This window comes from Cervus canadensis, chromosome 4 (genome assembly GCF_019320065.1).
Source record: "Cervus canadensis isolate Bull #8, Minnesota chromosome 4, ASM1932006v1, whole genome shotgun sequence".
Taxonomy (NCBI): domain Eukaryota; kingdom Metazoa; phylum Chordata; class Mammalia; order Artiodactyla; family Cervidae; genus Cervus; species Cervus canadensis.
This window is the reverse complement of record NC_057389.1, coordinates 61,185,771-61,202,085: the sequence shown is the minus strand read 5'-3', so window position 1 is coordinate 61,202,085 and position 16,315 is coordinate 61,185,771. Positions and strand designations below refer to the sequence as shown.

The window sequence follows — 16,315 nt, the reverse complement described above, 5'->3', positions numbered from 1 at the left end:
GTTCCCAGTTGGCGTCTAACAAAACCTGTCTTTTTGTTCTGTTTTGGCTTCTGTCAGTCATAAGGCTTACTCCTTATCCATCTTAAAGTTAGCAGGCCTGGGGGAGAGTAGGGGTGCTTGTGGAATGCAGAAACAGATGTGCTGGATAGACTATTGGGGAAATCAGCATGACCTGAGACCGTGAGGCATCTTTGAGCTCAGGACCTCACAGACCTCGAGGAGGGAGTGAAGTAGTAGGCCCTGCAGTCCTGGGTGCCGGGGAACCCGTTGGGGAACGCCGGGGAACAAGGGAAAGAGGGGCTGGAAGGGAACGGTCGGGCGCCCAGGGGGAGTGGGCGGGGCGGCAGGGAGGCGGGGGCGTGGGGAGCCCGCAGCCCGCCCGCCTCCGGCTCCCCGCCCCTCCCCTCGGGCGGCTCCCTGCGCTCCGCTTACTTAACCTGCCGGCGGCCGCAGCGGCGCTCGCACTCCCCCACCACTCGCCTGCCCGTCGGTTCTGCGCGACCTCTCTCTCCATGGCGCTCCTCGGGCGGCTGTTGCCCCTCGCTCTGGCGCTGGCCCTGGGCCCCGCTGCCACCCCGGCGGGCCCCGCCAGGTCGCCCTACCAGCTAGTGCTGCAGCACAGCCGCCTCCGGGGCCGGCAGCATGGGTAAGCAGGCGCCCAGAGGGGATCGAAGGGACCGGGCGTCGGGGGGACCGTCGGAGCGAGCTGGGGGCGTACGGGACAAAGCCCGAATCAAAAGCAGGCCGCTGCGTGGGACGGTTGGAGGGACCAGCCCTGCAGGAGATGGAGGGAGGGAAGTGGGGAGGGTGGAGGAAAGTCAGCAGGAGGCTCTGTGTGGAGGAAGCGCCTGGAAGAGCTGACCTGGGACCTCCACTCAGGCCGAGAGCGTGAGCCGGATCCCGGGCTTTGAGCTTCTCCAGGCAGATAGGAGTTGGCGGCTGTCTGTGCAGAATCACCGTGGGAAGGTGGCCAGGGCAGGCAGGGAGCCCAGCCTGCAGGGCACGGGTTCCAGTCCAGCCAGGTCCCTGTCCAGCACCTTCATATGTGATACTGGGACCACACAAGCTCAGCATCTGAGGCCACCAGGCCCTAAACCCACCACCTGGCACCAGACGGGGCCCTCCAGGCACAGCAGGGGCAGCATCTGCTCCCCTGCTGGACAAAGACAGGAGAATGTGCTGGGGGTCACACACACTGTACAGATGGGGAAACTGAGTCTGGAGCGGACACATCAGTTCCTCACGGTCCCGCAGTATGTATGGGAGCTGGGATTGGAACCACTCTTAAAACACTGGCTGAGTTTGTAAATTTGGGACATTATCATTGCAGATATTCCTTTGAGACACTGAAGATGTGTTGGTTTTCCAGGGGCAAACCCAGGCAGCAGGTCTGACCTGGTAAAGACCCTGGCCCAGACCCAGGCAGAGGTGGGCTTGTTTCTATATCCCAAACTCAACCATCCTGCTTGACATATAGCCAGGGTTTGCTGCCTACCTGGGCACACCAACTCTTCTGTGACAATTAGATAGAACTGTATGTGGATAGGTGGAGAAGGAAATGGCAACCCACTCCAGTACTCTTGCCTGCAAAATTCCATGGATGGAGGAGCCTGGTAGGCTACAGTCCATAGGGTTGCAAAGAGTCAAACATGACTGAGCGACTTCACTTTCTTTCTTTCCATAGTTCCTTTTGGAGAAGGAAATGGCAACCCACTCCAGTGTTCTTGCTTGGAGAATCCCATGGACGGCGGGGCCTGGTGGGCTACAGTCTATGGGTTGCCGAGTCGGACACGACTAAGCAACTAACACACACATATGCAGATAGGAAGGAAATGGCATGCCACTCCAGTGTCCTTGCCTAGAAAATCCCATGGACAGAGGAACCTGGTGGGCTACAGTTTACGGGGTCACACAACTGCAGCGACTTAGCGCATATGTGGATAGAGTTGTTTCACAGCCCAAGTGCCCTTGGGTCTGGCATTTGCTCACAGTTCGTGCCCAGATCACCCTTTGACTGGGCAGATCCGTACTTAGATCAGAACTCACTGTTGGAAGTGATTGGAGTTGACTCCATAGGGCTCTACAAAGCCTTGACTCCCTGCCCTTAGAAGTGGCCCCTTGTTGGGAGCAGTGTCCTTGTTCCTCTGCCTGTGTGTGCCTGTGGTCTTACTTGGCCTTTCAGATGGCCAGGGCTATGGGGAGGGGACTTTGTTGGTAGTGAGTCTGGCCCCTCTGCAGAGTGAAAGCCATTCAGGCCATGCTTCAGCCTCACACCCTGCAGGAGAGAGGAGAGCCTGGGGTCGGGGGTGGGATGTCCCAGGGTCTTTCAGGAAGTGAGAGGCTCACCTTTGACTCCTGCTGGGTACAGAAAGGTGAGGGCGGCAGGGCAGAGAGACAAGGAGGGGACGAGCATCAAGTCAGAATGTGAGCCGCTGGCATGTTCACTGTCTCTGCCCAGCTCACTGTCCTTCTGCCTTTCCTACCAATGGACTATATCCTGTTTGAGTGCCACAGCCCCTCCTGGGAGGTTTCTGTTCCCTCTCTATCTTCTTAGGCACTCAGTCAGGAAAAGGCATCCATAGCATTTTCTGTCACCTAGGATGGTGGCTCCCGGCACTCCACAGTGAAGCTTCCCAAAGGTGTTGATGGGTCTCCAGCAGGAACCACCCCTGTAACAAACCTCCTTCCCTTTGAAGCCCAGAAAAGCCACAGACCAGTTGGAAAATAGTTGTTTGTTTGTTTTTTTAATGCAAATACTCTTTATTATAAGTTTCAGCTATTAGATCAACTTCCTCCCTTCCCTCCCTCCCCCCACCCTGCAGGCTAATCATCTTGCAGGGCAACTGGAAAAGCCTCTAGTGGTCTGTGATGGGCAGGATGGGCTAAGCAGTCCCAGGTGTGCACCCTCCCCGCAGTAAAGTCTGCACACACGGGCAGGTGGACTGTGACAAACGGTTGCAGATGCAGTTGCGTTTACTCTGATCTAACGGTCCCTGAAAACTCACAGGCTGCCTGGCTTAGCCCATGGGGGTGGTACCCTGTGCAAAATGGATAGCCTTGTTCAAACTCCAGCCCTCTTTCAAAATAAGAACTGGTGGGAAGGGAAAGGGAAGCTCTTTTGTTAAGGAAATGTAGTGTGTGTGCTTCACAAGACGTGAAGGAAGAAATAACAAGTGAGACCTGCTCACCATTTGGCTCCCAGGTGGCACAAGCGGTAAAGAACCTGACTGCCAATGCAGCAGACATAAGAAATGTGGGTTCGATTCCTGGGTTGGGAAGATCCCCTGGAGAAGGGCATGGCAACCCACTCCTATTCTTGCCTGGAGAATCCCATGGAGACAGGAGCCTGGCAGGCTATAGTCCATGGGGTCACAAAGAGTCAGACATGACTGAAGTGACTTAGCAAGCATGCTCATCCTTTATCCATCACCACTTTTACTTTCATCTTCACCACAACACAGTGAGCTCTGGGGTAGTTGTTCCCGTTTTACAGATAGAGAAACTGTGGCTTAGTGACGTGGAGTCACTTAGTCCAGAGACAGAAAGTTATTGGGAGAGTAGCGACTGTGATGCTGTCTCTCGACTCCCGGTTGTTATCTATGTTGCTATAGAGAAGGAAAACAACAATACTGAAAGAGAAGTAAAAATGCAGTCACACTTCCAAATGTCAGCAACCAGAACTGGACTGCATTTTCTGAAGCACTTGGTTTCAAATCCAAGTTGAATAGCAGAGCTGTTGTGCGTGAGGCAGAAGGCCCAGAAACGGGGTGCTCATGTCAATTAAACTTCAGTGTAAATTTCCTGTGTACACAGTCCACCCCTCCCACCCTGATGTGAGAGGGAGTGGGTCACAGGGACCCCCAGCCTCCGCTCCTGTCTCAGAGGACAGGAGCAGTGGAAACAGTCTACAGAGGAATGTTGGAACCACATCCACCAGAGACTCTGAAGGTTCGCCAAACGCCTACGGAGAGTTGCGGAGAATTCATCGACAGTAATTATTTCCTGCTTGGTCACATAGAACTTCTGAAATTGTACAGAAATAAACAGTACCTCCAGCTGGAGTGTGGCCAGCGGGGACTCTCGCAGGGTTATTTGGGGACTGCTGTAAGCTGTGAATACCAGGCAGCGAACTGAGAAACAAGGGGTCTTCTGTAAAAATCCCCTGGAGGCTGTGGGCATTTGGTCAGATCCAGCTGGGAGTAAGTGGGTAGGAGCTGTCCTCCCCCTTGGCTTGAGGTTTCCTCTCCAGCCTCAGCTTCTCTTGCCCTCAGGTCCCTACAGTAACTCACAAATATTTGCTATGCCTCCTTGGCCCACTCAGCTTTGCCTGGGGTGAACCACAGACTGGACAAGACGTGACATCCATATGGCGGAAGAGACAGGGCAGAGGATTAAAGGGTCCGTGTGCCCTCCCTCCCACCCAATAAGCTGACTCTGAGTATTTGAGAGTTGACCAAGTTCCTGGAAAAGACCATGCATCTCAAATGATGGCTCTTGATTATATTTAAAGTATCAGAGGAATTGGTATTTAGAATTGATATACCTGAAGTTCTCTGGCCTTCGTTGCTGCACGCAGGCTTTCTGTAGCTGCAAACAGGGGGCGCGGTGCCTAGTCGCGGTGCATGGGCTTCTCACTGTGGTGCTTTCTCCTGTTGCGGAGCTCAGGCTCTAGGCACACAGGCTTCAGTAGCTGCAGCAGGCAGGCTTAGCTGCAAGTTGCTGGCTTCAGTAGTTGTGACTCATGGGCCCTAGAGCTTGCATGCTTCAGTAGTTGCAGCATGCGGGCTCAGCTGTGGCTCGAGGGCTCTAAAGCCAGGCTCAGTAGTTGTGGCACATGGACCCAGCTGCTCCTCCATGTCATGTTGGAATCTTCCTGTACAGGGATTGAACCCATGTCCCTTGCATTGGCAGGTAGATTCTTACCCACTGAGCCACTAGGGAAGTCCTGGGAGCAGTGTTTTTGACAAGGCTATTCCAAGTTCCTCTGCATCCAATCTGGTGCTTCACCCCACCTAGAATATAAAAGAAGCAACAAATCAGAACACCTGCCCTCAGGGTTCTTTGGAGGGTAGCTGAAGAGAGGACACACACACCCTGATTAGTTTTGGGTTGTGTTCGTACCCAGCATCAAACAAGGGCTGTATCACACACAGGTCAGCAGTGGACAGAAGAGTATCACCTGGGACATCAAAAGAGGGCTTTTTGGGGGGAGTGGGATGCAAACTGGGGCCCAAGTAATAAACAACTTAGTTCAGTGAGTGACCGTCTCCTTCCAAGGTCCTGACAGCAGCTGACTTGGCCATGCCCGCTAGTTTCCAAGGTGGGCACCCCAGATAGGGTGTGTTTGGGAGCCAGGCAGCTTCCTAGGGACACAGAGGATGTCTGTGGGTGGAGCTGCCTGGGGAGTGCTGGGGCCTGGACCACAGGACCAGTGATGCCTGCTGGGAGGCCAGGTTAACTCCTGTGGATGTTTGGGCTCAGTGCGGAGTGGGAGTACAAAGAAAGTCTGGGGGCCTCTCTCAAAGCTGCTGCTGTTCTTAGCAAACACCACTTTCTTTTCAAGCTGGTGTTCTCCACCCATATAACATGTAGCCTAAAAATTTTTAGATGTTTTTATTTATACTTACTAAATGTCAGTGTCAAAGAAGAATGTTTAAATGCAATGATGTCACTGTATGACATATACTTTGACAGTTTTTGAATTCGGGGGGATATTTTTGGGAGGGATGATGGAAGTCTGGATCACGAGGACCAGAATGTACCCCCAAGCTGACTGAAATGACTGTATCTTCTCCATATCTAGAACGTTCTAGCGACCCAGGAGGGCTCATGGGGTGGGAAGGACGAGGAGGCGGGTGACATGCCGACCGTCTTGCTAACACTGCAGCTTTTGTTTTCAGCCCCAACGTGTGTGCTGTGCAGAAGCTCATTGGTACCAACAAGAAGTACTTCACCAACTGTAAGCAGTGGTACCAGAGGAAGATCTGTGGCAAATCAACGTGAGTATCTGTAACCACCGATGACCCAGCCACCCAGGAGGCTGCCCTCAGTGTGTGTGGGTTGCAGGTGCCCCCGGGCGTGGGCCAGCCTTTTGGAAGGTGGCACCGTGTGCAGAGCCACGAAGATGCGTGTGCACACATGTCAGAGAACTGTGTGCTCGGGAGTGGCGTTTTCAGTAAGCTGGCCGATTTTGTTTTACGCTTTTAAGGTGCCTAACAAGACTTGGATATGTTTTTTAGGGCCAACTTGGGATCACAAGAAACATGAAACTGTGTGTGTGCGCATACTTCTTAATCCTCACTAAATGATACAAATACAATGGTTCAGTGTAGAAGCCACCAGCCTCTGACTCTGGGAAAGAAAACCCATTGGTGAACTTATACAGGGTTCCTGCTCTGTGTTTCAAAGTGTGTGCGTGCTAAGTTGCTTTAGTCATATCCGACTCTGTGTGACCCTGTGGACTGAAGCCCACCAGGCTTTTCTGTCCTAGGGATTCTCCAGGCAAGAATTCTGGAGTGGGTTACTGTGCCCTCCTCCAAGGGGTCTAACCGACCCAGGGATCGAACCCATATCTCTTATGTCTCCTGCATTGGCAGGTGGGTTATTTACCACTAGCATTTCAAAGTAAATACCCTGAAAAAGACTGAGAGTGCCTAGAGATATGCACATAATGAGGCAGCATGGCATATTAAGAACACAGGCTCAGACTTTCTGATTCAAAGGCTGGCTCTGCCACCTTCCTGGGCAGTTGGCTTCACCTTTGGAACCCTCAATTGCCTCATCCATAAAGTGGGTATAACAATAGGACTACCTTATGGGATTGTTCTGAGGACTGAATGAAATCATGCATAGAAGAGGCTAAATTCAGAGCCTGGCACATAGTAAGTGCTCAGTAAATGCTACCTGCTGTTATTTGCAAATCTCAGCTACATAAACAGAAGTGAGATGCCAGGGATTGTGGCCCCCTGTGGTTACAGTAGAGCTTTCTGGTGCCTCTAGCATCATGAACAGCATGGAAGGAGGTGGCGTTCACCACGACTGCCCTGCAGCCTGCGTGTTCTGACAGAATTCCAGGGAAGCCTAATCTGTTTTGGCACTAACCATCAAAAGATCACAAAGCTGCTATCTCCTGCAGATGGAAAGATGTGCTGCACAGAGCTCCCTGAGATACTCGTGAGGACCTGGCCTTCCTCTTGTCTGTGTAATAAGAGGATTAAGAGATGCTGAGCCACTATCTTGAACCCTTTCCGGTATTAGGGGTTTTTAAATGTATTGCTTGTGATTTGCTTTGGAACAGATGTCTTCTCTAACTGAAGGAAGGGAAAATATTCTTTCCGTGTAATGCACATGGAAATAAATATCCCAACTTGTGACACTGGATTGTGTCCTAACAAAATTATCAATCCTAGTATGAATCAGGGAAATTGTGGATCTTGCAGAGGTGGGGCAAGACCAGTAGCATCCTGTGAGCCTGTCAAGGGCAAGGCAATGACAGTTGGTTCCCTGCTTGACCAAGCCCAGCCCCAAAGCCTAGAGATAAGTGAGCTAAGAGGACCCACCTCCCAGATTTAGGGAGGGAACAAACCCCCAGCCAGAATTCTTGCTGTTGTGGACAAGAAGAGATTATGCAAATTATATGCCACGTGTCATGTCCTTCTCTGGTACCCAAGTTAAAAAAAAAAAAGAAAATTTTCAGTACTTTTTGACTTTTCCCATGTGGGTATATTACCAACTAAAATAAACACTTAATTAAACACAGAGCCAGGCCCCACATAATTACATCTTGGAAGATGACCAGAACCCTGGGTTTTAAGACGCTACCATTTTGTTTGTCTGGTTTCCCTAAAAATGGGACCCACTTGTAATGTCCAGCTGACAGTGGGGTGGCATTGGCCATGGTATTTCAGTGTGGCCCCGTGTTGAAGCATTTGCCTGACCAGTTAACAGTAGCTTGGGGACATTTTCAGCATTCCCCGGCTGAGCTGCTCTGGGTAATGAGTCGCCTTGGCTGATTGGCTCTTGGTACCTACCTCCTTCTACACTGATGTGTCAGGATGGGCGCAGGCAGCATGGCTGTGTGTTGGCCAAATGTTGTTGATGACGGGTCATCACGTTCTTGAAGACGAGATGGTGCAGCACCATAGAGCATGGGGGAGCCCAGGCGCTGCGGGGGAGGGATAGATGGTAGGTGTGGGTGGGGAAATCAGAGTGGGGCCCCGGCCCAGTCCCAGCGCAGAGCTGATCTTACAAACCCACAGGGGATGATCTGAACCTACAACTCTACTACATGCTGTTGCTTTGGGCAGCTTTAAAAAGAGGAAATGGGGATAGAAAATCATGAGTTGATTAAAAAAAACCTTATGATCCAGGATAAGAAGGTCCCTCCCTGGAACATCACGTGCAGCAGCAGGAAGGTGAAGCTGACTGGGGGGAAGGCCAGAGAACTTGGGGAGGGAAAGGGGAAGTGGAGGGACTCATCTCTGTTGTCCCCGAGAGAGCTAAGAAGCAGCAGTCTCGCAGTTTCCTTGTGCCTCGGGGCTGAAACCCGTGAAGCAGCTGCCATCTGGGTCCTGGGAATTCAGTGCCCATAGGTGGTCAGCAGGGGAGGAGAGAGGGCTGTGTGGGCTGCAGATGATGTCATCTGAGAATGGGCCCTATGGTACATTTACCTGGGTGAGGACCAAACTGTGAAATGGGGAGCATGGTGGTGGTTGGAGCAAAGAGGGCCGTCTCAGCATGGGGCCAGCCTGGGCAGTGGGAATTTTCTCAGGGGCAAGGCTGGAGCCAGGGGTGTGTGTTGGCATGAAAGGGAGCCAAGTGTCACAGGAAACGGGTCGCACAGGTCCCCAGGGGACCCCAGACCCATAGGAGAACATAAACTTGGAAGCAGATGAAGTAGCACTAAGTATAGGATCAAGGTGTGAAGACTTTGCCATTTCAGGTCACACAGGGACCCAGGAGCCTGGAGCCAAGTGTCTGCCGCAGGGAGGCCCTGACTTCACCTCCAATAGAGGAGGGAGGGGCATAGTCACAGTGTGCGCTCAGCACCCCTGTCAGGCCACTGCATCCATCGTCTGCAGACAGTAGCTTGTCTTCATTGTCCCAAAAGAGTCCTGGTGCTACTTGTCAAGCCTGATGCATGGGTTTTATTACAGGAAGTAGTTACCAGTGGGCCCCTCTTCAGTGATGCAAGTGAATTTTATTACTTAGAAACTCATTTTATTTCAGATCCTAAAGAGCACCAGTGTAATACAGCAGCTCATCAAGCAAAGAGGGTGATTTTGGGTCCCCATCTGATCAATTACCGTAACATTTTTATGTCCAGCAGCTGAGGCAATGGTGCAGGAAATGGTGCTCAGGAAGCCCAACAGGCCCCCTTTGTATGAACCCCTGTGAAAGGGAGGCCCATTTAACAGCCAAGTCAGAGCTGACATCATGGAGAGGTAATAATCACAGCAGGAGCCCAGGCGTCCTCGACGTGGCACAGGGAGGGCCAGCACAGGAGCCAGCAGGTGGGGGTGGCCGTTCTCCATTCCCAAAGCTTGCCACTGTGTCACAAGCAGCAGCATTCACAGGCAACAGGAGCCATTCTCTAGAGCCAAGATGAGCTGGCAGGACACTCCCGTTTCCCCAGAAGCAAGCATGGCTTTGCCCAAAGGCTGAAATATTAACACTTCTTCAATACTGTGTTCAGGCTTAGGCATTTCACTTCTACTGAAGCCAGCCAGCGTATGGTTTAACTTTTCCATCAGTTCTATAGAAAACAGCAGAGCTATTTCCTATAGATCTCATTCGGGAAGGGCACCCAAGGACATCTGTGATGAAGCTGAGCAAGACCCTTCCTTTCCTTGCCCTCCTGTATCCCACAACCTTGGTCCCAAAAAGAAAAACAAGAGGATGGTGAGAAGCCATCTAGGGATGGCAAGCTGTCCCCCAGACCCACAGCAGCACCTCCTCCCCTGCTTCCTGTCCCCTGTGCAGCCCCCTGGATTCCCATGGCCAGCCTGCTCTGAAATAACTGAGATTTGATGTACACCAAACACCAGGGTTTTGCTAAATGCCTCTCTGTGCAGGGTTTCCTGATGGTTCTAATCCCATTCTGTACACTCCTAGCAGGCAGCTTTGTTGTTCTTGTTCAGTCACTTAGTCACATCCGACTCTTTGTGACTCCATGGACTGTACCACGCCAGGCTTTTCTGTCCTTCACCATCTCCCAGAGTTTGCTCAAACTCATGTTCACTGAATCAGTGATGCCATCCAACCATCTCATCCTCTGTCATCCCCTTCTCCTCCTGCCCTCAATCTTTCCCAGCATCAGGGTCTTTTCTAATGAGTCAGCTCTCCGTATCAGGTGGCCAAAGGATTGGAGCTTCAGCTTCAGCATCAGTCCTTCCAGTGAATATTCCGGACTGATTTCCTTTAAGGATTGACTGGTTGGATCTCCTTGCTGTCCAAGGGACTTTTAAGAGTCTTCTCCAGCACCACAGTTGGAAGGCATCAATTCTTTGGAGGCAGGTTAGCTGACAGGAAACCTTGTTCTCTTGAGTATGTACGTGAGTCCATGTACCATTTAGGTGAGACCCTATAGTAGGCGGAATGATGTCATGCTAATACTGTCTACATCCTCGCCCTGAATGTGTGAAGATGTTACCTTACAAGGGAAAAGAGACTTTACAGATCTGATTAAGTGAAGGCACTGGGTGGGGGTGTGGTGGGAGGCAGATTATTCTGAATTATCTGATGAGACTAATATAATCATAAGGGTCCTCATGAAATGAAAGCAGGAGAGTGAGAGTCAGAGAAGGCAATATGACAATGAAAACTGAAGTTGGAGTGGTGTAACCACAAGCCAAGATCTGTAGGCATCCTCTCAGATGTGGAGAAGACAAAATTAGATTCGCCCCTAGAATCTCGGGGAGAAATACAGTCTTTAATTTTAGCCTCATAAGTCCAGCTTTTGACACTGTCATCCAGAATTATAATAAATTTTTGTGGTTTTAAGTCACTATCACTAAACTTGTGATAATTTGTTACAACTTCAGTGTGCTTAGTTGCTCAGTTGTGTCTGATTCTTTGTAACCCCATGGACTGTATGTAGCCCACCAGGCTCCTCTGTCCATAGGATTCTCCAGATGGGCCCTATCTATTAACTTAGATGGGTGTGTTATGGCGAATTTATTTATTACATGTGATTTGATCAGGGGTTTCATGCTTGCCATGGCTTTCAATGAAGTCAATAACCTAACTTTAATTTAAAGTTTATACCTGGGATTTTTTAAGAAGCAGCTCAATGACTGAGCACCTAGTAAATAGCAAGCATCTGGTAAGTGTTTTTCTTAGGTTAGCCTGGTTGGTTCTCACAGTTACCCTTTAAGATCAGTGTGATCATTAGCCCATTTACAGAGGGGAAGACTGAGGCTCAGAAAGCCTAAGTCATCTGCTGGCAGGTGGAGGCGGCCCAGTTATTCTATTGATATGTGCGGCCCCCAGGGAGAACTGAGCGCAGCAGCTAGCGTTGGTGACATGGGGAGAAGTCAAGCGAGCAGCCCTGGAGGACCTGGGTCATCTGCCTCAGGTCTCTCTCTTCGGCCCGGAAACCTATGACTCTGGATCGCAGGGAGAACAGGAGGCCTCCTTGGGGTTCGCAGAGGCCCTCTGGCCCAGAGCCACCAACCTTTTTCTGGTTGCTCATCCCCAGCCTGGCAGTCATTCTGAACCCCTGTTGCAAGGGTGCTCCCTCTCTAATCAGATGGAGAGCATGGAGCTGAAGAGACACAGCTAGCATCCAGGATCTCCCCAAAGACCCTCACATGCCACATACAAACAGACCGTCACCAAATACATAAGCATATTTTCCAGCGGCTCCGTCTCATTACTCACCATCTGGACCCTGGGAAATGTGGAGATAGTGGAGTCTTTGTTGTTGGGCAGCAGGTTAAAACGAGCCCTTTCTTACCAGGAGTTCAAGAGTTTGATTTTCTCCTGGGAGGCTTAAGAGAGCTCAGTTGAGTGCAGAAAATAGAACCCCCGTCCAGGCAGGCGCATGTCTAGACGACCTCAGTCTGCATTTGCTCTGCGATTCGCTCGGAAATCATGACGTGCTGGATGGTTTACCTTCGGTCACAGGAAGCTGGCTCTCAGGCCCCATTCCTTATTCCGCTGCTTCAGAGTTTCGTCAGTCCCTGGGCATTTACAGCCGTCCCAGCCGCCAAAAACTGTGCAGCATGCTTGGGAGAGAGTGATTGTTTTAACTTATTAACTCCTTGGACAGTTATTCTGAGGACAGGAAAAAAAAATAATGCTTCTCTCTTTATCCAGTTGTGAGTAAAACTTTGGAGGGGAATGGAGGAGAGCTCTCAAACTCTATTTCAACTCTTAGACCTTGGATTGGCACTACTCTTTGTCCCCTTACCCCCTACCTCCCTCAAATTCCCTTCTAAGTCATGCACCTTCTCTGATTTTATCCCTCAAATTGCTCTTCTGACCTGGGAAGCTGGAACAGGAAAATTCGTGTCTCATTGCCCTAGAGGATGTGCTTTTTCTGAGGTTTCTGCTTATTGGTCTGTGTCAGGCCAAGGATAAGCCAGGAGTCTTTAGTCAGAGCAGCTTTTGCTGATAAGATTCAAGTCAGAGACCAGCGGATTGATCCCCTCTGTGCAGGGAAGCCAGGGAACTGGGGAGACACGGATGGGGGCTCCCTGCCGTTCTCATGCTTTGCTGCACTCACCCTCAAACCCACAACTGTGTGACTACCCCAGCCCCGTCTCCCACAGCACAGCGTGTGTGTCCCCAGGGCCAGAGCCCCAGGAAGGTGACGCATGGGGCTGAGAAGAGGGTGTGCCAGTCCTGAAAGATTTGATCAGGATCGTCTCAATGGGCTGTCTTCTTGGGCTGCAGTTTCCAGCTGTCCTCTTCTTCTCCAGGGCCAGGCGGGCTGGTTCTAAGAGCTTGTGTTGTTGGGACGGTTGAGCAGGGAACCGGCCAGTTATGGAGGTGTTTCAACCCAGAAGGCCTCTAGGCTGAGGTGAGAGGCCTGCTCACCCCATGCACCCAGAAAGTGCTGGGGGTGCCAGGCTATTGGTAGCACTCAGGCAGAGGAGGGAGAGGCCAGCAGCATGAGAGGATTAGGAGACAGTCAGAAGGTGTCCTGGCAGGAGCCACACTGGGCTAACCAGGAGAGAGCCTTTGGCTGGGGTTGGGGGGGGGGTGGGCGAGGGGTTGGGGGGCTGTGCCCCCGCAAGAGTTGGTGTGTCCCCCATGTCCAGAAAGCCCACCTGGAGAGGAGAGGCAGTGAGTGCTGCCAGGGATTAGCTTTCATCACATCAGAGAGACCCCAGTGTCCTTTTGATGTTAGGCTTTTCTAGTTAGTCCACTTCCCCCCAAATATGTGCACTGTCAGCAGCAATGGAGAAGGGTCTTGACTTGGTGAAATGCGAGGAGAGTCCTAGATCTGACCCTCCCCGGCCACAAGCCTTGGAGGTGCCTTCATCCCCAAAACACTTGCAGCTTTCTGACTCCATGCCTCATTTCCTCCTTCATGCTGAGATGTCCCTGCTCCCCCACCTGCCCGGCAGCCTGCATTTCTCCTGTCATTGTCACCCCTCCTTCCCCTCCACATGTGGCCACCGGTAAGTTCACTCTTGGGGAGCTGGTTTTCTGTTGTCCTCAGTGAAATTCCACTGAGCCATGAGCTCTCCTGTGGTGTTTTAGGATGGAACTCAGATGCTGACGCCGTGGAAAGAGAGTCTTTGACCAGCATGAGTGAAGGTGCCAAGGCATACAGTGTCAGCCCGTGCACTCAGGGGATCCCAGAGATGAGGAATACTTTGAGAAGACTCCTCCAACTCCAAGGGGCATCACCCAGGCACTTTTAGAAAGAAGCTAAGCTTTGTGAGACTTGACTCCATCCCACTTCCTCAACCCCCACCACAGAGCCCCAGTATTTATAGACAAACCCTGAGAGTCCACCCATGTGTGTCCCCAGTCCTGTGGGCTTGAAGCTTGTGGCTCTCCCTATGTTTAACTATGAGACTCTGGCAGACACTCTTCTTCTTTGAAAGAGTGCTTTCCTGTGCCCTAGAAATTATCCCATTGGTTGGAATTGTGAGTGTGAGATTTAAGGAAACTTGGAGATCATCTAGTTTAACTTCACCTTCTTTGTAAATCAGGAAACTGAGACCCAGAGAGAGAAATGAACTTTCAAGGCAAGTTACTGATAGATGACAAGCCTAGTCTCCTAATCCTATTTAGTTACCTCACATTGCCTTTGAAAGGCAGTCAGATCTCACTTTTGTTGCAGACGATGACTGGTTTCCAAAAATAAAACCATGAGTCAGTTGAGATCAGTCCTGAGCCCACCAGCCTGTTTCACCCTTTTAAGCAGGGCTGAAAGGTTCAAGAGGAATGGAATGGGAGGAGGGCTGAGAGAAAAGGGGGGAAGAAGGAGTCAGAAGGATGGAGAAAGAAGGGCAGAGAAGAGTACGTGTGATGTCACTCCTCAGAAATGTCCTAGGGGCTTGTTTCTGGCACAGAGACACCTGTAGCTCCCTGGCAGCCTGAGTATCATAATCTGTCTCTGAGACAGCCCCCTGGATGACAGATGACCCAGGCTTCATGTTCACATGATTCCCAGGGCTTCACTGAGACAACTCCAGTGGAATTAGTGAGAGCAGAATGTCCCGGCTCATTGAGAGCAGCACCCGCTCCCTCCTACCCCCGAAGCCCCAACTTCTGCCCCATCTGTCTGCTTCTCTTCTGTCTATACTGTCGTTAAACAGCCTGTGAGAGGCCGTGGTGAGCAGTTCTGTAGTAAACCTGCTGTGATTCAAGGCTGTGTTCTCGCCTGTCCTGAAGGACAAATGGGCAAGAAAGGAAGTGGCTGAACATGGCTGTTGGCTTCAGGTCCCAGGGTTGCCAAGGAAGGGGCTGTGCTCACAGCACTGGTGCGGGAGTGGCCTTCAACGGGACAGGGGGTTTTGATACGAAGCTCGTCTTTCTTGGGACACTTACTTCCTTGTGATGCTCTTCGAAATCCTTAGTCTTTTGGGTTTCCCTGGGATGTTGGGTTAACTTAAGCTTTACGTTTCAGACCTCCAGAAGGTGGTGAGTATGCCATGATGGGTTGGTCTAAGTTTTAATGTCAGGTGATGTCAAAGTTGAAAACTATAAACTGCCAGTCTTGTTTATCCAAATACAAAGAATCTCACAAACTGGCAATATCAGTTACCTCCTGGAAGGAAGATTGAAGGATGAGCATGGGTGGAGAACACTTTACTATCGATTCCTTTGTAGATTTTGAAACCATATAGAGGTTTTCATTGATTAAAATTCTGTTTTTAAGGAAGCAGTAAGCATCTTAAAGAGCTTTGTTTTTATTGTAAAGTTTGGTCATGAAGATGGAATAAAGCTTGATGATCATTAATGCGCTACCCTTCTTGGCTATTAAGTCAGAGAGCTAGAAGTTCATGGGCTATTTAGTTCAATGACCATCACACAGTACATGTCTACGTCTTACAGATGAGGAAACTAAGGCCCAGAGAGGAGAGAGGACTGGCTGGCAAGGCCCAGGTTGGTTAGTTAGTGACAGACTCAGAACCAGAAAGCTCCAGAGCTCCTCCTACTCCTCCCTGCTGCCTCTCAGCAATTCTTCCCGCTGGGTTCCTCATGAATTATGCTGGAGACGAATATCAGGTGAGGATGTTTACTAATGCCACTGTGAATATGCTGCCACAGTCCTCTGGCTGTATCTCAGTTGCATGACTATAAATGACAGCATCGCTGGTACCGTATACAAAGCTGAGGAGGTGTGACAAGCTCCTTGCCAATGAGAGGTGCAGAGATGACCGAGCGTGTGATCTCCTCCAGGAGCAGGCTATGTGCTCGTCCCATCGTGTCCCTTCCCAAAGCAAGGACCAGTGACACGGGAGGGGAGGGAAGCCCTGCCTAATACATGTGTGTGTCTCATTGCAGAGTCATCAGCTACGAGTGCTGTCCCGGATATGAGAAGGTCCCAGGAGAGAAGGGCTGTCCTGCAGGTGAATAAGCCTTGCCTGTTGGCGCAGATGGAGGGGAGGAGGGAGGGAGAGAGGAGCACCCATGTGACGGGCAGTAGTCTGAATGGGGGTCCAGAGGATGGAGGCTGGAAACAGCAAGTTTCCCACGCTGTCCTTCCTGTGCAAGCTGACCTCCTTAACACACTGGGGGAACAGACTCTGGTGCTGACCTGCCTGTGCCCTCCACCCCAGGCACAGGCTCCTGCCTTTGTTGTTTCTGGCTGCAAGAGATTCTAAATACATCTAGTATTGCTGAGCAACCC

The 16,315-nt window shown here is 51.1% G+C and overlaps 1 protein-coding gene across 2 annotated transcripts in view; it reads left to right on the top strand.

The window, feature by feature from the left end:
• The first annotated feature begins 431 nt into the window (after window positions 1-431).
• The window catches only part of TGFBI (transforming growth factor beta induced), a 33,934-nt gene continuing 18,050 nt past the window's right edge, over window positions 432-16,315 (top strand). Inside the window, exons 1-3 of one of the 2 annotated variants that reach the window (XM_043465444.1) lie at window positions 432-646; window positions 5,901-5,999; window positions 15,970-16,034. In XM_043465444.1, coding sequence (XP_043321379.1) covers window positions 513-646; window positions 5,901-5,999; window positions 15,970-16,034 — 298 coding nt within the window. In that variant the 5' untranslated portion in view covers window positions 432-512. The remainder of the gene's footprint in view (window positions 647-5,900; window positions 6,000-15,969; window positions 16,035-16,315) is intronic. The other variant, XM_043465445.1, reaches the window with a different exon arrangement.